Source organism: Podarcis vaucheri, assembly GCF_965113315.1.
Source record: "Podarcis vaucheri genome assembly, chromosome: 2".
Lineage (NCBI taxonomy): Eukaryota > Metazoa > Chordata > Lepidosauria > Squamata > Lacertidae > Podarcis > Podarcis vaucheri.
The window spans coordinates 36,612,723-36,636,449 of NC_138760.1; the positions used below are offsets into that span (position 1 = coordinate 36,612,723).

A 23,727-nucleotide genomic window follows, 5' to 3' on the forward strand; every position below is an offset into this window, starting at 1 on the left:
GGAATGTAGCAGTGATCCTGTCTCACCCAAGTAAGTATGGAAAGGCTGTAGCCCTGTACACATTTAAACAGCCATAGTGTCAGGTTGATAAATGCCTTGGTGTGGTGCATTTCCAACAACAAATGGCAAGCTTAATGCCAAGTACAGCATGGCTGTTTTCTGCTGTGGTTGTGCTCCAAGATACACATCAACCAAGATCTGACCTCTCTGTTGACTGCCTGTGCATTGGGTTGTGGGCTTCCTGGTTAATGATTGCAGGTGCCCCTTCCCTCCATTATGCTAAGGTCATGGTTATTCTTCCACTCCCATTCCTTATGCTGCATTCAAAGCACAAGGTGCCTCCAGGGAGAGGTAAAAGGTCAGAGGGCTGGCATGCCTAATTGCTACAGCCAGCAGAATCTGAGATCTGTGTCCTTGCTGTTTATCTTTAATTTCATCAAGGTTGGCTGAACCAACCTCTAGGCACATAACCATGATTCTTAACATTGTTCAAATTAAAGCCTAGGCCAAAAAGGAAAAAAAGTCAGAGGCCCCCTTAGTACTCTCCAAGCACAAAAGGAAAGGCAAAGGTTTTCTCAGCCAAGTGAGCTCTGCTTGTGTGATGAATAAACAGGCCTTGTTCTTTCATTGCACTTGAGAGTAGCCAGTTTGGCTCATTTCATTCAAAGAATCATACAAAAGCTTGATTAGGTATTTCAAGAGTTCATGTTTCCTCAGACTGCAATGTTCTTCTGAAAGGAACACACAAGGTCTCTGACATTAAGCATTCCCACTGCTGTGTTTGTTTACAGATCTGTTGCAACATCACAGCCCATGTTCAGGTAGTAGTAAAGCCACCTATTGCACGGGATCCAAGTGTCTAAGATGGACCTCCTCCTCTAACAACCTCCTCATCGTCATTACCTGCCCTTGACCATAAGATCCCAGGGTGGATTACAGCAATTAACCTGTCCAACAACTACATCTACAGTCAGAGACTACTAGGTAGCTAGGAAAGGGAAATTTTGGTCCGGTCCGACCATGAGGCAGAGTGAAGCATCTGCCATATCCTCTGGGGCCCCTAAACTAGGATGTTCCTAGACGCAGTGGAAGTTGCTGTCCTGTCACCAGAGTTGAAGTAAGATTCAGCTGCCAGTTCAGTTGGATTTCGTATGTGGAATGTAAGAGCCCTGTCTTGGCCTTTTCCTCAGGCAGCAAAACAACGACCCTGTTGTTTTCACATCCCTTTGTCATGCTCTCCACAGGGAAACTTACTCAGCACCAAACTTTTAGCTGCCAGGTAAAAACCTGCTTATTTTATTTTTAATATTTTTTTGTTGGTTTTTACACATATTTTCCAACATAACATCCTTTTAAACATCATTGAGAAATTTTTGCCTATCACAGCCTAAGACTTCCTTCAACCTCAACTGATGGTTTTCTAAAGTCTTTCTAATTATGCATTTTGTTACTATAAATACTGATATAAACTCAAATTTCCAATACATCTATTCTTAATTCTTCTCACAATAATTTATAAATTACTCCTTACGAAACTTCTTTTAACCCTACAAGCGATGTCAATTGGTAAAAACCTGTTTATTTACCTTAGCTTTTTTGTATGTATGTGTTCTGCCGAAGAGAGCACAATTTACCTTAGCTTTTTTAAATGGCTGGCATAACATAGCCTTTCCTCTGCTGCAGCCATACTTAGGTGCCCCATGCCTGCAATTTGCAGTTGGAGGGCAATTCAAATGGGGATGGCGACAAAAGCAAAAGCTTAAAGTCCCTTTCCGCACATCATGGTCCTTATGCAGTTCATGCCCTCCCTCATGTACTTTATTCTTCTTTTTCTTTTTTGCATGCTGTTTGTTTTTATACCAGCCACATTAGGGCCAAAGGCATTCACATGTCACATTTAATTGGACCTTGGCTCTTCATATTTTCTCGCTGTGTTTTTTTAAGCATCTGGTGTTATGTTATTATCTTTGGTCTCTTGTTTTTAATTCCGAAATTGGAAGTGGAATATATATATAAATAAATGTGCAGATTCAGGATGTCTTAAGGGAAAGCATATAGGATTTTAAAGACAGGTTGATGCTGGCAAATTTGGCATATCCTTTCCTTTCTCTAAGCACAAGGTAACAGCAGAACCTCCATGATTCTCAAAATTCCCTTGCAGCCACTTTTGCTGTGTCCCTTTACATTGCTCCATGCCAATACCATTCATGTAAGCAGTATTTGCTTTACTTCAAGATCTGATGGTTTGGATGTTACCCAAGTCATTTGGATAAATGAGGTTGAATTGTATAAGAATCATGGCTGTTTCCAAGCTAATGTGAGTTTCACATGGCAAAGCATTCTCTCTCTCTCTCTCTCTCTCTCTCTCTCTCTCTCTCTCTCTCATGTTTTTGAACATTGAAAACCCTCATCAAACCTGCCATTATGAATGAGAAGCTTCACAAATGCAAAATTAGAAGGTTACAAAAATATATCCTGGAACGAGGAAGGAGAGAGTTTGGGTGAGCCTGCCTACACAACATACATTTAAAGCTTATTACTTCCCCCAAAGATTCCTGAGAACTGTAGTTTACTCCTCACAATTTGCAGTACCCTTAACAAACTATATGTCCCAGGAGTCCTTGGAGGAAGCCATGGGCTTTAAATATATGGTATATACTACTGTCCCAACTGAGTGTGCATAGGACTGCAGCCCTGGGTTTCGGTGTTTTTGTTGCAAGGTTAGAAGGCCAAAGAAAGACGATAAGCTTGGAATTGGTATAAGGAAAGACTGCAAGGGATAGAACTCTACCAGCAAAGATAAGAGATGAAACCACAGATACGGGATTAAGCAGCAAATTGATCAAGATTCTGTAGAGGAAAAGAGATGTCTTAGATGGATTTAGCTGGATAGTAGGTGGATTTTTAGCATCCAATTCTGAGTTGTAGGAAATGGGACAGTGGCAAAAGAAAGTACATGATGTGTTTGTTTAGAGCACAGACAGATAAATAGAGAGCTTTCATCTAACATGAGGAGGGGGAGACTTTGAAGACAGCTTAAAATGCTTCACTATTTATCCTAATCACAGGGTGAGTCAGTGATAAATTATGTTTATCCAGTCCTGTATTCAGCTTTCTGTAATATGGTGAAAGAGCAGCTGATAATATAGTCATACAGTGGGAGCAGATTCTTACCCCTCTCTCCAAAAAGGGGCGGGTGGGGAGAATTGAGTCAGCCAAAATCATGTAATTATTATCTGAGGTAAGAAACCAGTTCCCAACCAGTTCTTAATGCAAAGTTATACACTGTGTAGAACTGCCCAGTTTTCTCTTAAGAAGCCGGTGCCAGCCACTGCTAGGCAAGTGAGGGAACAAATACAAAGGGAATAAGGAACCAAAAAAAATGAAGGTTTAGCTTGACTTGGAAAGTTTGCTGTGACAAAAAATGAAGAGAGCTCCTTATCCTTAGGCAGATGAGCTTGAAGATTTCGTACAGGTTCACCTTGAATCTGAATTTCTACTCTAACTAAAGAAACCGCTTATCCAGATGCTAAAGTCCGGAAAGATAATAAAAAATAAAAGAATTCCTTCCAGTAGCACCTTCGAGACCAACTAAGTTTGTTATTGGTATGAGCTTTCATGTGCATGCACAGTGTATCTGAAGAAGTGTACATGCACACAAAAGCTCATACCGATAACAAACTTAGTTGGTCTCTGAGGTGCTACTGGAAGGAATTTTTTTATTTTTTATTTTGTTTCGACTACAGCAGACCAACATGGCTAGCCACCTGTATCCTGAAAGATACATAGCTATTCCTCTAACCGCCCTATGTGTCCATGTTGCAGAGGAAAAGCAGTAGCCATTAAGTCAGGGTGTCCAGAAAGAAATAGGAAGGTGTTTTAAAGGGGGGGGGAGGAAATTGTTTAGTGCACTGTGAATGGTTAAGGCTAAAGCAGGGAATGGACGGCCAGCTTCTGAATTATAATGAAGTTGGTGCCATCTGCCAGTAACAGCTTCATTGTTGTGGAACACATGCACTGAGGCATAGCCAGGACGCCCCACACAAAATCCAAAGGAAGAGGTAACATTGCCAAGTGGGTTCCCACTCACCCTGTCTCTGATAACTCTTCTCCATTTCTGTTGTCTGTTAGTATTTCACAAGAGTCATCTAAGATGGCTACCAGAGGAGGGACTTTCCACTGGTGATGCAAGGTCATGCAATGCCGTGTACAATTGATATCCTTCATGGAAGCCTCCACTTGGATCAAAGAGCTTCTAGGCCTGATTACAATTGGGGGGGGGGGAGCAATGGCTAAAATGTTTTGATTTGAAAGACAGTTAAATTGATCATTTAATTTACTCCTTGATGATACCTGATGGCTGCTTATTTTTATGTGTTTTATTACAAATATTGTGCATGTGTGTTTTAAATTCTATTCTCCCTCTGCAGGGTTATTGGGTTGTTCTTGTTTTTATTTTGATTATGTATTTTGTGATTTTATATTGTGATTTTATCCTGTGAACAGCCCTGAGACTTATGAGTTATAGGGAGTTATATAAATTCAAAAATAAATAAATAAATAAGCAAGCTACTACTGATGTCAGTGAGTCCACCTTGAGTATGACTGACAACACCCATAACAAATATAAACATATTCTCCTCCCCCCCCCCCACCTAGTATATTCCCCATCTTGCCCAGCTGAGTCACTCCTTTTGTTTTAACGATTTTGGATTTTATACTCGAGAATCATTGTCTTCTTGTTCTTCCTTATAAATGCCATGAAGCCCACTAAGTGGCTTGGAGCAAGTTACTGCCTGTCAGCCTACCCTGCCTTCACAGGGTTGTTGTGAGGATAAGAGAGTTAAAGTGTGCATGCCACCTCCAGCTCTTTGGACAAAAGGTGGGATATAAGTGCAATACTAAATTAACTAACTGCAATCCTATCTTGCGGGGTCGAAACATCATCTGAAGTCAAACACAATAAGATTGATATTTATTATATTCCTGCAAAATCTTCTCTTAGTAACCTAGCTGTACTTGCTATTACCCATACTTCTTTTACAGCTCATTCTACTACTATTTGCAGTTGAAAATGTATTAATTCGATTCTGGGCAATCTTTTCTTTCGCACATTAATTCTGTTGCAAAGATTTGTTGTTATTTCTTGTTTAACATTGCTAAAATGAAACTGTATCTGCCTTTTGCTATATAACTACAACTCTAGTTCAAGTGATTGTTCCTCATCTTGATTGGGCTAATATTAGGCATGCTGGTTCCCAACTTTTCATCTTCCCTTTATTTCAGCTTTGCTGCTTCTCTGGGCTTCTGTTCTGCTCATGTGTTATCTCTTTTTTTCCTTTTCTTATTTTGCTTTACTGCCCCCCTTTTTTCCTTTTTCCACTTGCTATAAACTCATTTTTACCATTAAGGCCCGTCATGCTCCTGCGCCTTCCTTGATTTCTCCTTGTTGTTCCATCTTGTTCTTCATGCTTTGTTTAATCCTATCTTCAGGCTAAGCCTCCTGCTTTCTATTGTCACTATCTTGTCACTGATCCTGTGGGCCTAAAATGGTCTTTTAATAGATATATTGTATAGGTGCAGAATAAATACGGTAAAATGTGGCGACAATCATGAAAACAAGTTTTCTTTTCTTTAAAAATGAAACTGTGGCCAAATAACATTTGCCTCACCTTTATTAAAATTGTGTGAATATATCTGTTGCTAGATTAAACTGCTTTGAGGAGTAGATCTAGGTTACACATATGAAGTTTTCTTACTCCAGGTCAGCTTATTTATCCATCTAGCCCAGTGCTGTCTGTTCTGACTGACAGCAGCATTCTGGGGTCTGAGGCAGAGGCATTTCCCCTCATCTGATGTTTGATTCTTTTAAGTAGAAATGCCAGGGATGAAACAAGATTTTATGCATGCAAAGCGTATATTCTATCACTGAGTTATAGTCCCTTGCGAATCAATAGACAGGTTGATTATCCAGTGGTGTAAGATAAGATAAACTTTAAGTATTGGTAGGAATTGAGGTGGTATTGCAGGCTGTGGAAGACACTTATTCATTCTGCTGTGTTTATTCAACCATGTGAAGAGTGAATCAGTAACAAACTGTACAATCTCAGAAATTCCTTTTGAAAAAGAGACACTTCTGAGCCATTTTAGCAACTGCTTTCTATTTTTCATTAGGAACTAAGGAGACATTGATATCCATTTTGTGACCATTTATCTGCATTTTATGATCACACAATGCAGTTTGTGGCTTATAGCTGAACACATAAAATTCAAGTTCCTAAAATTTCCAGGCAGGTATTGTTTCACCTTCATAGCAGTTCTGAAATAGGTTAGATCCATTGAAGTCTAACAATGGTGATTTTTTTAAAAGGGTTTTGTCATCTTAATTGCTTGCTTGTTATATCTACTTCCGTTCTCATGCCTAAGGTATTTTACATTTCATTACAACCCTTTTTAAAGCAGATGTATTTTGTGTTAAAGGTAAAGGGACACCTGACAGTTAAGTACAGTCGCAGACGACTCTGGGGTTGCGGCGCTTATCTCACTTCACAGGTCGAGAGAGTCAGTGTTTGTTCGCAAACAGTTTTTCTGGGTCATGTGGCCAACATGACTAAGCCGCTTCTGGTGCAATGGAACACCGAAACCAGAGCAGAACACGGAAACGCCATTTACCTCCCCGTTGGAGCGGTACTTATTTATCTACTTGCACTTTTGGTGTGCTTTCGAACTGCTAGGTTGGCAGGAGCTGGGACCGAGCAACGAGAGCTCACCCCATCGCAGGGATTTGAACCTCCGACCTTCTGATCAGCAAGCCCAAGAGGCTCACGGGTTTAGACCACAGCGCCACCCTCAGCCTATGTATTTTGTGGTAGTTTCCATTAAACTGGGAGAAGCGACCATTGAGTTGAATCCATACTGAGTCGTGCTTAACCTTAACAGCTTAAAAATATACAGTGGTGCCTCGCAAGACGAAAAGAATCTGTTCTGTGATTCTCTTCGTCTAGCGGTTTTTACGTCTTGCGAAGCAAGCCCATTGACGGATTAGCGCTATTAGCGGCTTTTAGCGGCTTATCGGATCAGCTGATAAGCGGCTTAGCAGCTTAGAAAAAAAGGGGGGAGGAAAAAAAACCCACAGGAACTCGCAAGACATTTTCGTCTTGCGAAGCAAGCCCATAGGAGATTCGTTTTGCGAAGCACCTCTAAAACGGAAAACTCTTTCATCTAGCGAGTTTTCCGTCTTGCGAGGCATTCGTCTTGCGGGGCACCACTGTATTAAAACATCAGCCATCAAAAACTTCCCTAACAGGGCTGCCTTCAGATGTCTTCTAAATGTTATATAGTTGTTTATTTCTTTGACATCTGATGGAGGGCATTCCACAGGGCAGGCGCCACTACCAAGAAGGCCCTCTGCCTGGTTCCCTGTAACTTTGCTTCTCACAGTGAGGGAACTGCCAGAAGGCCTCGGAGCTGGACCTCAGTGTCCGGGCTGAACAATGGGGGTGGAGACACTCCTTCGGGTATACTGGACTGAGGCCGTTTAGGGCTTTAAAGGTCAGCACCAACATTTTGAATTGTGCCCAGAAACATACTGGGAGCCCGTGTAGGTCTTTCAAGACCAGTGTTGTGTGGTCTCTGTCGCCGCTCCCAGTCACCAGTCTAGCTGCCGCATTCTGGATTAATTGGACTTTCTGGGTCACCTTCAAAGGTAGCCTCACATAGAGCGTGTTGCAGTAGTCCAAGCAGGCGATAACTAGAGCATGCACCACTCTGGTGAGACAGTCTGCGGGCAGATAGGGTCTCAGCCTGCGTACCAGATGGAGCTGGCAGACAGCTGCCCTGGACACAGAATTGACCTGTGCCTCCATGGACAGCTGTGAGTCCAAACTGACTCCCAGGCTGCGCATCTGCTTCTTCAGGGGCACAGTTACCCCATTTGGGACCAGGGAGTACCCCACACCTGCCCGCCCCCTATCCCCCCAAAGCAGTACTTCTGTCTTGTCAGGATTCAACCTCAACCCATTAGCCACCATCCATCTTCCAACTGCCTCCAGGCACTCACACAGGACCTTCACGGCCTTCACTGGTTCCAATTTGAAAGAGAGGTAGAGCTGGGTATCATCTGCATACTGATGAACACCCAGCCCAAACCTCCTGATTAGATCTCTTGTTATGAAATTGAGGTAACTGCAGGTAGATCCAAGTGGGATACATCCTTGGAATGCTGGCATTGACCACATGCACCCTTGGAAATATCAGTGGGCTAACGTCTTCATCTATGAATTATTACAGAAGGGTGAGGGAAATGCTGTATAGTCTGAGCACAGGAAGAGGAATCAGATCCTCTCTCTTCTTATTGTTGTTGCTTTCTATAAGTCCTTCGTCTCCTGTGGAACAATAAATCATTAGGGATGTTGACACTATGCAAGGGTTACTGGAGCTATGGTAATAAGAGATGACATGTGTGCTGATCTTCCCCTACCATGCGATTATTAAAAGCAGGGTGGCTCCATTGGGACCATGAGCTGACAACCATGTATATGAATGAAGCATGAGGTTGGTTCAGGTTTTGCTAATATCCAGGGAAGAAATAATTCAACAACTGAAGCCTGTGGCGAGCATCACCATGACTGATCTCTCAACCTTTCCAGAATGAACACAGGAAGAGCTCTGCTGGATCACACCAAAGATCTAGCTAAGCCAGAATCCTATTGACTACATTGGACAACCAGATGAGTCCAGTAAACCAACAAGCAAGACATGTAAGTAACAGCCCTTCTCTTCCTATTTTCCCTCTTCTCCTGTAATAATTGGTATTTGGAGGCATAAGTTTGCCCTTGAACCTGCAGGTTCCATTTAGCTTTTCAGCTACTAGCTGTTAACCGGCCTGTTCTCCATTCATTTCACTAGTCTCTGTTTGAAGCCATTTAAGCCAGTGACCCTTGCAATATCTAGCAGCAGATGATTTTGTCAGCTAATTATGTGTTGTGCAAATATGAATTTCCATTTGCCATCCTGGGTCTATTGCCAGTCAGATTCACCAAGTGACCCCAAATTCTTCTGTTATGAGAGAGGAAGAAAAATGATCTCTTTTCACTTTCTACACACTGCACACTTTTTTTACAAACCTCTTATCAGTTATTTTGTTGTTTTATTGATTTATCCCCTGCCTTTTTCCATGACAGGGACTCAAGGTGGCTTATAGATAAATAGAAACAGCCAAAAACATTTCGGAGGGGGAACAATAATTTTAAAACAATTGAATAGAATTAAAACTATATATAACTATAAAATATCTATTAAAAACACACAGGTAGTTACAATTAAAACAGCACGGCACCAGCCCTTTCATTAAAAGTGGTCAGTTCCTCAAAGCCTGTTGAAATAAGAAGGTCACCTGCCAGCAGAAGGATGAGGGAGCCAGTCTAACTTCTCTAGGGAAGGAGTTCCAAAATTTGGGAGCCACCACTGAGAAGGCCCTCTCCTGCTTTGACCATTGGTATCCTTTTAGGCTAGAATAGGGCTGCTTTCTTAAATCAGGTGGTTTCAACTGGCAGCACACTGGCAATTCAACTCACACAACCAGAGGCATTCATGTAGCACTGGTGGAAAAGAAACAGCACCAGGGACAGCTAGCAGTGCTTATTTGTTACTGTTTTTCCACCAACTGAATGAGCTACTGTAACTGCAGAATACTTAATGCTATGCTCTTTGTGGCACTTCCAAAAAACAACCATACAAATAATCCTGGTGCACTCTGCTCTTGTAAGGTAAGCCTAACAACAACAACAACAAAGGATAAAAGCCATATATTTTCCAGAATTAGTAATCACTTATTGGAGAGGATGATTATAAAGGTCTTTATAATGAAGAAGCGGCACAGCTACATTTAGATAAATTGTCCCTTCATTCTGTTGCCAAAAACTTCACTAATATTTTATTATAAAATACTTGGTTTGTGTGGACTCCTGAGATAACATAGTGTATTAAGAACTTGACAAATGAAGTCTTTCCCATATGCCACAGTTTGTCATTAGTGGCATTAGTAATTATTATCATGAATGGTAACATAAGCACACACTTCATGTAGTCCAGCAGTCATAGAGGCATGCTGAAAGCTTGAAAATGTACTGGTATTAATTAAACTTGGATGACTACGTTATGTACTGCCATTTTCCCTCCACATGATTGACACCTGTGTTCACCAGAAAGACTGTCCAAGGACCACAGCTGATATATTACTGAAAAGAATGGCTATCATGATTAATCACATAGATGAATAACAATGATGAAATATCACCAGATAAAATGTGGTTATCATAGCATGTGTGAAATTAAAGTAGTTGACTTGAAGTTAACAATTTATGTACTTCCTTTGGGTGTTCAGTTTTACATTATTATTATTATTATTATTATTATTATTATTATTATTATTATTATTTTAAAGTACTCTCCCTTTTCTGTAATACAACATTGGCTTTTCTTCCATAAAGAGATCAAAATGTATTGCTCAGCCCACATTATACAATGGGAGCAATTGTCAAGGTATTCACAGTACACTATTGCTCCTGACTGTGAGGTGTTTTGAAAGAGCAAAAGATATTTGGGAAACCAGGTAGGAAAAGGTAGCTAATAAACTTCAAGAAAAGAGCTGTGGCTCAGTGTTTAAGACAAAAAAATGTTTTGCATGCAGAAGGTCACAGGTTCAAGCCCCAGTGAGGAAAGAGACATGGCTGAGTCCTTGAGAGCTCCAATATATATAGTACAACAATCCTCTGGTTTGATATAAGGTGGCTGCATATTTCCATAGTATGGGAGCTCAGAGATATGAAAATCCAAGTGACAGATCATAGGCTGCCTCTAGTAAGTTCAGTTATATCACACTTATTGCCCATTAGACAAGAAATAGTTGGAATCAGCATTTTAAAAGGGCTACATGGGTAGCTCATTGGCTGACCCTACACCAGTCATTCTCCTTTGGTTGGCTTAACCTGCATAAAAGTGTTGATGTAATAAAATGGTGGAAGAGGAAAGAACCTTATATGCTGCCTTCAGTACCTTGGAGGTAGGGTGGTATAAAAATTGGGAAATTTCCAGATTCGTTATATTCATATGCAAATTTAAACAAATGTAATTGATTATGGCTCAAATCTTAACTCTGCTTAATAGAGAATAATTGCTATTGAAGACAGTGGGACATATCTGACTAGAATTGCCCTGCACAATTTCTTTGATTAAGCAACTAAGATAATTGATGACAGCCCTGCTTATTTTTTTCTTTCTTTTCTGTCAAACTTTAGTTCCTAAGATCTTGGGAAGAGGGACCTTTTTCGCTTTAACGTATGGTATAAAACAAGGATAGGGAACCTGTGGCCCTCCAGATGTTGTTGGACTTCAACTCCCATCATCCCATTGGCTCTGCTGGCTGGGGCACATGGGAGTTGGGAGTCTAACCACAAGCTCCCATCCCTGCTATGTAGCAGGCACCTAGATGCCTGATGACCCGCCAGCCCTACTAATTCAGGAGTTTCTGCTATCTGCAGTTCAGCTTGAAGTTTTGTATTTAGGAAGTCCTGATGCTGCTCAGGGACACAGCACATGTCTTGCATGCAAAAGGTCCCATATTCAGTACCCAGCATCTTTAGGTAGGCTAGGAAAGAGCTGAAACCTTGGACAGTCACTATCATTCTGTGTGCAAACAGTGTTTATTTCAGAAATGTATTTCCCATTTTCTCCTCCAAGAGGAGCCACTCAAAAGCAACTAACAAAATATAAAAACAAGCATGAAAATAAAAACAAGAATTCAACATTAGAACAAATTACCAACAACAAACAAGACTAAAAGCATCATCAGAGAACACAGGGGGCTAGAGCTAAAAGCAAGCAAGCAAGCAAGCGAGAAACAGCAGAGTCAAAGGCTTCAAAGGTTGGCAGAGCACAAGAGAAAAATAAGCTAATTTCTTAAGGCAGGGAATTCAATGTACAGGGTGCTGCTATAGAGAAAGCCCTTTCATGCATTGCCACCCCGCCAACTGTAACTCAGAAAGCAAATGGACGATACAACAGGGCTATGTTCTACCTTACAAACAGTAAGCCTCTGAATACTGGTTGCTGGAAAATCACAAGCAGGGAGAGCAAGGTTGGGCTTCCCACAGGCATCTGGTAGCCATTGTGAGAACAGAATGCTGGACTGTATGAGCTTTTGGCCAGATCCAGCAGGCCTCTTATGAGTGACACATTCACCTTGGAGCAGACAGTCTTTCAAGTAGCTTGGGCTGAAGCTATTTAGGACTTCAAAGGTAATTACTGAGCCAGGCGGACCAGTGGTCTGACCCAGTATAAGGCAGCTTCCTACGTAACACCAGCGTTGGCTTTTTTAATTTACAAAAGGAAACTTTTAAAAGTTGTTGTACAATAGATGATATGGTTATCCAAAGGATCTCACAGCTACACGTCTCCATCCTGTCCCCATTTTATCACTACAACAATCTTGTGAGGTTAGGCTGAGATAAAAGGAGGTTCCCACAACCCCACCCCCTGCATTCAAGGATTGTGCGAGGTGGGGTTTGTGGGGCAACAACCACACCCAGCAGCCATGCCCCTTCCCTGCCACCCACACATTTGGCATGCATGCACATAAGAGATCCTCCATGCAAACATTCTATGTGCGCACATGTAACCTGGCATGTGCCCCACAACCCCCTTACACTTTCCTTGAACGCATGGCTTCCCACACCACCACCACTACCAATATAAACTCCCCAATAGTGGCTGGCCAAATCAAGTGAGCTCCCTGGCTGGATTAGGTGGCCTTGTCTAATATTTTAACTGGCCTCAGATTTATGCTTAGACATGTTTGCTTGCTTATGTACCCCTTCCAACAGAAGCAGTTTTACAATCCACCCTCCCTTAATTTTCTTAAAAACATATGGGTGACCACTAGTTTTCACAGGAGCACCACTCATTTTAGGAGAGTTGTGCTTTAAATATCCCCCCCCCTTGAATTACTCTGAGGCCAGCTATCCCGGAGGGGGGGGTCTGTTTGCTCTCCCTGCCTCCTTCCACCACGTGCCCCCCCAGTTAAGTGCGTCCTTTGACGTTGCTGAAGCAGGTAAGTGAGGCAATGGCTTGCTGCGCTCCAGTCACGGTTATTTTCTTCCACTGTAACCTCCATTAACTTATTCGCCGCCACCCCCCTCCCAAAAAACCCGACTTTGACGTATTCCTCTTGGATACTGAGTGACCAATCAAGCAGTGACAGAGGAGGGAATGTAGCCAATCGGTCATCGTTGCTACCTGTGGGCAATATTTTTAGCTCAAAGGGAATTAAAAGAAGGGCGGCGGGAAGATGAGAAGAAGGGAGAGAAAACAAAAGGAAGTATTTTTGCGCATACAACTGCGACGTTTTTGCGTACGTTTTATTATAAAAAAAACCGAGTAAGTTACGTATTACCGTGAAAAACAAAAGAGAGGCATCTATGCGCATAAAGGCAAAGAAGGTTTCAAATATGGAATCAGACACAAACGCAGAAATCCGGTTGTTTTTCTTCCAGTCTTGTTGGCGACGCTCGCACGATTCATAACCCCCACCCACCACCCCGGCCTCGCCCGGTTTTATGTGCTTTGCCTCGACGCTGCACAGCCTCCTAAGTCCCCCATGCAGCACTTCAGGCTGATTTCAGTCATCTTCGTGGAGAAAGCAACCAACGCAATTCCTTCCCTTCCTGCGAAGATGGCAAAGCTCCACAGGGAAGGGCTGCCTGGCAAACCGCAGAGATCCTGCCTGGTTCAGCAAAGCCTCGCCGTCGCTACTACGGAAACCGGACCTCGCAAGTCCCTTCGCTCTTCCTCCCTTTGAGTGGCAGATTCCCGCGCCCAATGACTTTCTCTTCCTTCTCCCAGCTCCAACCAACGCAGTCACACTGGAAAGATTGCGCTTTGCCTCCGCCTATAGAAAAGGGCAAAATTGCAAAGCGACGCTTCCCTCCTCACCCACCTCCTCGTTTGCTTTACCTGCAAGGCCTCCCCCTCCGCTTCCTTTCATCTCTCTGCTTTAACTTCTCTTCTCCCGCTTCCTTTGCATTGCTTTTTTCGTCCCTAATAATAATTTTTAAAAACCCAGGGACTACCAGGAGCAGCGCAGACGCATGCGTTTCAGCAGCGGGGTGGGGTATGCGAGATTGGCACGCAGCCTGGTCACCGGTGAGTGACCAGCTTGGGAACCAATGATAAGAGGAAAGGGGGCGGGGATTAGAATTGGTGGATCTAAGATTACTCAGCCGCTGCTCTGTGGTAAGAAGCTTGCCCACCCAATACCCCCCCCAGCTTTCACTGTTTATACGTCAAAAAGAGCTAGAGATGAAGGTAACTCCCACCACCACAAATATCCCCGAGTTTTCCTCCTTTTTTGCCATCCCAGATCACCATCATCATCAACAATTAACTAGGCATGCTGGGTGCCTATTATCTTCATCTTCATCATCATCATCATCATCATCATCTGACACTTTAGAAGTGTTACAATCAAGCGGTATATAAATAAGCAACACCAAATTATTTGCCACGCTGGATACTTATTCCTTTCAACATCATCATCATATGACGGTCTTAAGAGTTGTTACTACAATCAAGCGGTATGTAAATAATGAACACTAATTATTTGCCACGCTGGGTACTTAAATCCCATCTTTTAAAATTCCTTCGCAAGATCCAAAGGCCAGAACTTGAATATATCCAGCACAATTTTTCCAAAACAACACCAAAACCTTTGTGTTTTTCTATGAGTGTTCGTTGCGGTTGGTGTCTCGCTAGTAAAAATGTCTGTCGCTATGACTGACATGGGTGTGTTTAAAGGGAGTGTATTATGCTATAGTGTATGTTATGTGAGGCAGTGCATCGCTGCGCCCATTGAGGTACACTGCACCACCCGCGGAGATCAGTCCATCCAGTTTTAGGGTAGGATGGAAGACAAATTAAAGGCGTGCATTTAGAAGCACTATTTGGGTGAGGATAAAAGTGCTGCCTCCCTTTTGGGAACTCAGCCCGTGAAATTCAAACAACTTCCACGCCACATAGCCCTGCCTTGGGATTTGTTTGTTTGACAGGTCTCTGAGTATGACGATGTGTTAGGAGCTGTGCTGGGTTTTTTTTTTAACCCAATATAGATAGTAACTATAGCAACTGTCGATTCAAATCACACCCTCGCTTTTTGATAAGCCAGGTTGTGGTTTTTTTTAAAAGGCGTTGTGCCTTAGGTTTAGGCTCTTCTCAATTACAGAGGACTATTTAATGGTCAAGGCTAGAGACAGGGGAAAGAACGCAGGCATTCAAAGAGTCGCGTTTCTTTGGACCCACGCTGATACTTTTGAAGAATCGGGAATTTTAAAGCAACGCAAAAGCCTGCAAAACCTGCTTTGCCAAAGACAAAAGGTGTCAGCAGCCATCTCCATATCCATTTGCCTTCATTCTGGGGAGGGGGCACCGGGACCCCCTTACTGGATAAAGAAGCATTTTGTTTGCCTAAGATATATTCTTCGGGAATAATTAGAGGCGGAGAAATGCCTTCCCTGGTTAAACCAGGTAAGTCTAATGCTAGCATTGCTTTCTATCAAAGGTATGTCACTGAATTAATTCTATTGGTATGAAAACGACGACTCCTCCCAAAAGGGAAGAAGCGCGAGTGCTCCCTGCCCGTGTAGTTAGTGTCGGGTCACCTTAGACAGGAGGAGGCTGAGGAGCTCTTGGCCTTTAATGCCTCGCAATTCTCTCTTTCAGGTTCGGGCACATTTTTCCCCTCGATGACGTCAAGAATCAAGGAGCATCCTGGGAAACGTAGTTTCGTTCTCCCTGGAAGGGAGGGAGGGGGTGTGATCAAAGGAGAGTGACGTAGACGTTTGACGTAACCGCAAGCCTCGAAGCAGCAGGGGGTGGGGATGAGGGAAGGCGTGAGCGTAGCCGTAGAGAGAGCCCGTTTCCCATTGGCTCCTGAGAGGAAAGTGGGGGGGGGGTAGAGAAGGGGAGGGGGAGGCACAGAAAGCAAGATGGCGATGAGCAGAATATATCAATACACTAAAGATGTGTGCCTAAGAAGGGTGGGAGAGGGACCCGGAGCGGACGTATAGGCAGGGGAGGAGCATCTGCAAAGATGGGGAAGGAGTAGGAGGTGGCAGCAGCAGAGGACGACGCTGTTGGCAGGAGAGTTAAAGGAAAAGCAAACAGCAGAAGAAATGTGGGAAGAGGAGGGAGCAGCTGCCAGAGGAGAAAGAGGGAAGCCTGAGGACGACGGCAGAAGGGAGAAAAGAAAAGGCGAGGCGTAACTCAGACCTCGAATGCAATGCAGCTCTACGTCACTGCCGAAATTTAAAACAGAATAGAACTGGGCGGGGAGGGGGAAATGTGTGTCGCAAAGTGAAACCTACAAGCAGAGGGACATGGGGAGGGCACTCTTATGCTGGGGGTTGGGGTGATCTGTTTGTGAGGCCACCTGGATAAGGGAAAAGGGCAACGATAGGAACCCTCTGCTGGGGGGAGAGCGAAGACAAGGGGAGGGGGAAGTGGGAATGTGATGGGACCGAGGGGTTAGGAGTAGGTGGGGGAACAGAGGCGGGTGGGGACTGTGCCTTATTGGCAAGCCCAATGCCCCAATCAGGAGCAGCGCCCGGGACAGGGGACGGCCGATTGGTAGGTGGGTGGGTGGGGCCAGAGAGAGCTGTGGGCGGAGAGCGGGTGGGCGTAGCCACACGGGATGAAGGGGCGGGGCAAGGGAAGGCATATATAGAGGAGCGGCGAGCGCTCGGGCGCTACAAGAAGGCGTCTAGCAGCTGCTGAGGCGGAGCGCGCTGTCTCTCTCGTCCCGGGGTGTGAGAAGCGCCATCCTCCCTTTTTCTCCCCCCACCCTTTCCTAGCGCTCTTCCTGGGGTTATGGGGCTTCGGTACTGAGCTCCTCCCTCCTTTCCTTCAACCCCAACCCCCGGGACTGCCACCGGGATTTGTTTGCACTATTCACATCACCTTCTTCCCCCACTCACCCCGGGTGAGTATCGCTCCCTCCCTCCTTCCTTCCGTGTGGGGCGAGCCGTGGGGAGCTGCTGCTGCTGTCAAGACCCGGCTGTGAGGGAGGAGGTGGAGGTCGGCGGGGGCTTGCCATAGGCCGGCGGGGCTTGGAGGGACGACAGCGGCCGAGAAGATAGATTCGGGGGGTGGAGGAGGGCAGCTTACCGCACCCTCTCGCCTGGTCGCCCAGCCCCATAGAGCAGGGCCGGCGCTGTGTGTGAGGGGTGGCGGTGTGGGGCTTTTGTGCCAGCGCCTCTCTGGAGGAGGAGAGACTGAAGAGTTGGCGCAGCTCGACTGGGAGGAGAGGAGTATGGGGGGGGGGGAAGAGGCTGGGGGAGCCTTCGTGGGGCCGCCCCACGGAGGTCGGCGAAGGGGGCGTCGGACCAGACCTGGCCGGCTGGCGTTGCTGGTGCGGAGGCAGAGGGAGGGTGTTGGCAGAAGGGCTGACAGGGCAGCGCTGGCTGAGGGTGTTGACACAGCCCTGCAGAGGGAGGCGGGGAAGCGAGCGAGCGAGAGGCGCTGGCAGGCGCAGCCCTCCGAGGCAGCGGCTGGGGAAAGGGGGCTGGCGGGGGGGGGGGCGCGTCGGTGGCACAAGGCAGCCTCGTACAGCAACCGTGTGTCTCGGGAAGGGGGGGAGGATTCGGGTGCCAAGTGTGTGGGGGGGTAGTTGTTGGTTGGCACAGCTTTTCTCCCTCCACCCCACCCCCCAATCCCGCCGTGGCTGGGGAGGGAGAGGCTGCTTAGGTTGTCTGGCAGAGCCCCTCCTCTGGTGGTGGGGGGAGGAGGAGGGGGAGGAGGCAGAAGTGTTGGGACGGCCCTCTTGAAGGTTGGCGGTGGAGGGAGGGGAGGCGCAAGTGTAGTTGGCACAGCCTGTTCGGGGAGGGGAGTGCAGTTGAGGTTGGGGAAGAAGGGGGTCGGCATAATCCCACCCAGAAGAGAGATTGTATGTGGGGTGGGGGTGATGGGGACTCAATGTATTGGCAGCAGTCTTAAGATGGATGTGGTTGTTGTGAGGCTGTGGTGGCAAGGGCTGAGAGAGAAGGTAGAATATAGTATGGTGCTGAGAGAAACACCAGCTATAACTGGACGGGGGGGGGGGGACGGGGACCTGTCTTTACTTGAGTAGAGACCGTAAAGATCCAGACAATACTAGGTCAGAATGGGAGAGCAATCATAAGGCGATCTTGCCCATATCTGTTCCTACATATGTTCGATCAGGTTGAAAACTCACTTTTAAAGGTAGTGGTTGCCCTTCTGGCTCAAAATCTTGTTCCTAGCACAAGGAGATGAGAGGGAAGGCCACTGGGAGTGACACAGTGGAGAACTGGGCCTGGCTTGACCAGGGGAGAGAGGACTTGGCCAATCATCTCCCTTTTCATAGAAAGCACTTTTTCTCCTGCTGCTGGAGCTCCAAGAGCTGTGAGCAGAAATCTAATGAGACCCAACTGCCTGGTTATGTAACGCCCATATACCCCGCTTAAAAGTTCCACCTTTCCCCCTCTCGTCTCCAATTCCTTGACTAACGTAATTAACATATATAATTAATTTTAAAAGGTTCTTTTTTAAAAGCTAGAAAACACTTGAACTGTTCCAGGTTGTTTTGTTTAATCAGGTCTTTGTGCCAGGGAAAGGATGCCAATTTAATTTCTGTTCTTGAAAGGGTAATATATTTCCTATGTGCAGGGGTGGTTAAACAGATGGATTAATAAATCATTTTGTATGTTCGATGTAGCTAGTCCAATCAGATCATCTGTACTTTTATATGTTGCATTTGTAAATATCTTCTGTTTGCCCTTGATCTTTCCTTATCCCCACCCAGTGCTGATCCAGCAATCGTTTAAAGGTCGCCTTATCGTACAGCTGGTAGTTCTCTTATCATGTAAAGAGGGCAAAAGGAAAGGGAAATGTCTTTAAAAGCTGGGTTAACCTCTGAAAGCTAATCATTTAGGGAAAGTGAATAGAATCTACTCATTTTGAGTGCATTTTTGCTTTCTAGCTTATGAACTTACTAGATTTCAAAACTACTGTTGCGATGCAATGCAGTGCAGTTGAAAAACAATGTTAATGAGTAAACACAACTTTATTAAATTTTGTAGTAACTTTTTAAAGATAGAAACCTTGTCTTTACAGGCTTTTAATATGGGCAGTATGATTTTTCATAGTATGTTAATGTTATTGATTTAGCATTGTAATTTGTATTACAATTTATTATTAACTCTATAGAGCTGCTACATTAATTTCATTATAAATGAGAATACCATCTATGTGAGGAATTTGGCTAACAGCTTTTTCAAATTTCCCAGTACACTGAAGATTTTATTACATTCTCTTTGTAGTATAATGTATTCGTAATTAAAAATTGGTTGTCTGGTAAGGATGGACTTCTTGCTTGATACTTTATAATGAACTTCATGTGTGAATATTGTAATAAAATTATAATTCTGGAGTTGTATGTAGATTTTTTTTAAGTACACATTTTCTATCAAAATATAGGAATTACTTCTCTTTTCTTTGAGCTCAAGCAATTTTGAAATTCTACCAGCATTGAAAACTACATGTTACACTTCAAACTAAGAGTTTTATAGTCTCAAAATGAGAAATTCCTTTTTAGTCTATTAGCATTATTTTCAAATATCTTAATGTTATGGCTGGCTTCTGTCAGTCACCAAAACTATAGGTGGTAGCAGAAACATTTACAGGACAACTACCACTGTTTAGTTTATGTCCTAGGCTCTTGCTATTCTCTCCACATTACTTAAGTACCTGAGCTGCAAACTCAGAACTTGAAATGCATCCATGGTGATCTTGCATTTGTTCTCTGTGTATTTAATCTGCTTAGCTTTTAAGTTGCATATACAGTGCCAGTGTGTTGCAAATGTCTGTAGTTGGGAAATATAACCTATTTTAGGGAAAGTGTGATGCTAAAATAAGAGGCCTAGTTGACTTGCTTGTGCACTTTCCTTATTTGGATCTTTGCTTTTGTTTTTCTTAAAGGAACAACACTACTCAAGGTGAAGAATAACAATCTTCTAGAATCAGCACTTTGAACAAATTTTTGCTTTCCTGTGGTATTTTGAACATTTCTCCCATTCTTTGTGGTTTGAAACGGAGACTTTGTAATTCTGTGCTGTAGCAGCTATGCAGCTTGAAATACAAGTAGCACTCAATTTCATTATTTCGTATTTGTACAATAAGCTTCCCAGACGACGTGTGAACATTTTTGGTGAAGAGCTGGAAAGACTACTCAAGAAGAAGTATGAAGGGCATTGGTATCCAGAAAAGCCATACAAAGGATCAGGGTTTAGATGTATACATGTAGGGGAGAAAGTGGACCCAGTTATTGAACAAGCATCCAAAGAGAGTGGTTTGGACATTGATGATGTTCGTGGCAACCTGCCTCAGGATCTTAGTGTCTGGATTGACCCGTTTGAAGTTTCATACCAAATTGGTGAAAAGGGACCAGTGAAAGTGCTTTATGTGGATGATTCCAATGAAAATGGATGTGAATTGGATAAGGAAATCAAGAATAGCTTTAACCCAGAGGCCCAGGTGTTCATGCCAATTAGTGACCCAGCATCTTCTGTCTCGAGTTCTCCTTCGCCTCCCTTTGGTCACTCTGCTACTGTGAGCCCAACCTTCATGCCCCGTTCCACACAGCCTTTAACGTTCACCACTGCCACATTTGCTGCCACCAAGTTTGGCTCAACCAAAATGAAGAACAGCAGCCGCACCAACAAGGTCGCCCGCACTTCTCCCACTAACCTTGGCTTAAATGTCAACGATCTGCTGAAACAGAAAGCTCTTTCCTCCTCCATGCACTCTCTCTATGGTCTTGGCCTAGGTAGCCAGCAGGTTCCACAACAGCAGCAACCACCACAACAGCAGCAGAAAACGTCTGCTCTTTCTCCTAATGCAAAGGAGTTCATTTTCCCCAATGTACAGGGCCAAGGTAGTACAAACAACCTATTCCCTGGCGACAGTCCCCTTAACCTTAGCCCTCTCCAGTACAGTAATGCCTTTGATATGTTTGCGGCCTATGGAGGTCTAAATGAGAAGTCTTTTGTGGATGGCTTGAATTTCAGCTTAAATAGCATGCAGTACTCTAACCAGCAATTCCAGCCTGTTATGGCTAACTAAAACAAAATACAAATCATATTGTACAAGTTGAAATGCACGTACCCAAGGGTGTATCTTTTCCACCTCTTGAGTTTTTTTAAAAAAAGCTTGTAGTATGAATACATTCAAGCTTGGTTAGATAAGGACAACATGCATCATTTTTTCATTTGCCAACCAAGCACAAAGTTATTTTTTACTGACTGTACATTAAATATACTCGAGATATGGCCTCTTACAGTATTTAAGATATAGCAAGGACATGGCTGATTTTTTATATATATAAAAAATTGGCACTAATAAGTGGGTTTATTGGTCTTTTCTAATTGTATAATTTAATTTAGTACAAAGTTTGTAAAATATCAGAGTATATATTGTTTCTACAACATGGTATTGCATTTTTATCTTTTTACTACAGTGATCTGTGACAACTGCAGCAGCTTCATGTTGTATTTTTTTTACTGAAATTATAAAATTCATCTTAAAAAACATCAATTCTAAAAAGTGTGCAAAATATTCCTTAAGCGGTGGAATTCAAATTGTATGGAATACTTTTTTCCAAGAAAGAAACACAAATTGTATTTTCTGTTAAAAAGTTTAAAGATTTTTTGCTATATATTATGGAAAAAATGTAATCGTAAATATTAATTTTGTACCTACATTGTGCAATACTTGAAAAAGGTATAAAAGTATTTTGAGTCAGTGTCTTATGTTAAAGAGAGGGACTGAAATAGTTTATATTAAGTTTGTATTAAAATTCTTTAAAATTCAACTGGTGTTGTGGATTTTTTAAATGGTCAAATTAACACTGCAATGTTAATGCCTGGGTAGCAGCCTTTATTAACATGGATCTTATAATATAAAGCAGTCTGCTGTGTTGATGCAAGCTGATAATTTTTTGTGCTACTTACTATTCTAACGCAGTGTACTGTTGTATTAAGTTTATACTTCATCAACTAATTTTCATCCTAAAGCTCTTCCTATATGAATCCCCTTTCCATACTGCAATCAGTTAGCGTTAAAACATTTATTCCTAAACAGTGAAAGCCATATATTATTTAATGCTGGATTTCTGAGAATAGTTTATTAAATCTATAGAGAATTGGGGAGGGGTTATAATGAAACTCATGTGAATCCAATAATCGGTTTTTTTAATCTTGTGTTAAAACTTTAGAGCTCAGAAAGCTACTTGAAAACATGCTTTTTAAGGAAAACCAGTTCTATAAATATATTTCATCATTGTTTGATCCATTCTGTTCTGATAAATATTGCAAGATAGAAATTGTAAAATATCATTTAATGCGTATTTGAAGAAACACACTCCCCCACTCCTTCACCACCTCAAATAATAAGAAAAAGTGGTTTGTAGAGGCTAGTGAAATTTACACAGGCAGCTTAACACATAAAGTTAGTTCTGCAGTTGAATTTCTCTGGAGCCAGTTTGAAAAGTAAAATATGGAGCAAGGTAGCAGCTGTGGTTTTCCAAAGCCTGACAACTAATTTGACTGACATTTTCTTGCCCCATATTGTCATTCTTGCAGCACACAATCCAGGGTCAGTTTTGTAGTATATGTATATATAATTAAGTTCTGGTGTTCTGCAGGCTCCATTGAGATAAATGCTTTGAGTCATCACTGCTCCTGGTTTTAAGTTGGGGTGGGGGTGGGTGTTTCCAAGTTCTTGGAACAGAATCAAGCATGCTGCTTAGCAGCATCGTACACTTTGTTTTGGGGAGGCTGGAATCGGGCTGTGGAGGAAAATAAGGCCAGCAAGAGTAGGAAGACTGAATCCTGACATAGATTTTACTTTCTGTGTGTGCTAAAGTTCAATAGCTGTAATAGGGCTTGGGATTTTTGTCTCTTTATCACTCTCCTATCTGGTACGCTTGTATCGACCTCAGCATCTGCTTCCCCTTGACACCCAGCAAATAGTACTGAATGTATAAAGCACCTTTGTCAGATCAGATCTGGCATAGCATTGTCTACTTTCACCGGGCATAGCTTTCACACAAGAATCTTCTAAATCCTGCTACCAGAGATTACGCTGCATATACCATGGATGGAGCTGGGGCCGTCTTCCTGTGTGATAATTTTGTGCCTTTCTGCACTCCCATTAAGCTGCTCCCATTTGCCCACTAAAAGCAACACATTAATATAAATGATGGAGCTCTCTGTTAGTCTTTAAATTATTAACTGAACAATGCAGTTATTGTTCAATTGAAGTTAATGTCCCAGGAATTAAGGTCAGACTTCTTTCAATTTGCCATGTAGCACCAAGATCACTATCATCTTAACAAACTTCCATGACACAGATAATGACACGATTGGATAATGTGTTCATATAATCAAGGTACAAGATATGCACATGCAACCTAGTTGAGCTAACACAAAAGTAGGCTTGAACTGCATCTTTTGGAGTGGGTTTTTTTTTTATAATTCACCCTCTTAATACTGAAGGCATTGTTCTAACTGATGTACTTAATTCTGTCCAGATCCATACCATACATTTATAGCACATGACAGTTCCCAGGATTTTTCAGGGCAAACCATTTCTCCCCCAGGGCTA

General features: G+C 43.2%; 3 protein-coding genes across 4 annotated transcripts in view; 2 read left to right on the top strand and 1 right to left on the bottom strand.

The window, feature by feature from the left end:
- LOC309525697 (uncharacterized protein) overlaps positions 1-20,037 on the bottom strand; it is a 34,856-nt gene extending 14,819 nt beyond the window's left edge. Inside the window, exons 1-3 of one of the 2 annotated variants that reach the window (XM_082211151.1) lie at positions 17,141-20,037; positions 15,711-15,981; positions 13,398-13,945 (exon numbers count right to left, since the gene is read on the bottom strand). In XM_082211151.1, coding sequence (XP_082067277.1) covers positions 15,801-15,981; positions 17,141-17,970 — 1,011 coding nt within the window. In that variant the 5' untranslated portion in view covers positions 17,971-20,037 and the 3' untranslated portion in view covers positions 13,398-13,945; positions 15,711-15,800. Of the gene's footprint in view, positions 1-13,397; positions 13,946-15,710; positions 15,982-17,140 lie in introns of those variants that run through there. The other variant, XM_082211152.1, reaches the window with a different exon arrangement.
- The window catches only part of LOC309525695 (ankyrin repeat domain-containing protein 40-like), an 82,159-nt gene continuing 67,080 nt past the window's right edge, over positions 8,649-23,727 (top strand). Inside the window, exon 1 of the mRNA XM_082211149.1 lies at positions 8,649-8,759. Coding sequence (XP_082067275.1) covers positions 8,758-8,759 — 2 coding nt within the window. The 5' untranslated portion in view covers positions 8,649-8,757. The remainder of the gene's footprint in view (positions 8,760-23,727) is intronic.
- TOB1 (transducer of ERBB2, 1) lies at positions 16,788-21,934 on the top strand. The gene is made up of 2 exons (XM_082211153.1): positions 16,788-17,029; positions 20,044-21,934. Exon 2 carries the CDS (start codon positions 20,188-20,190, stop codon positions 21,184-21,186), a length of 999 nt encoding a protein of 332 aa, XP_082067279.1. The 5' UTR covers positions 16,788-17,029; positions 20,044-20,187; the 3' UTR covers positions 21,187-21,934.

Coding starts and splice junctions, on each gene's coding strand:
- TOB1 (XM_082211153.1), top strand. CDS start 20,188: ATGCAGCTTGAAATACAAGTAGCACTCAATTTCATTATTTCGTATTTG.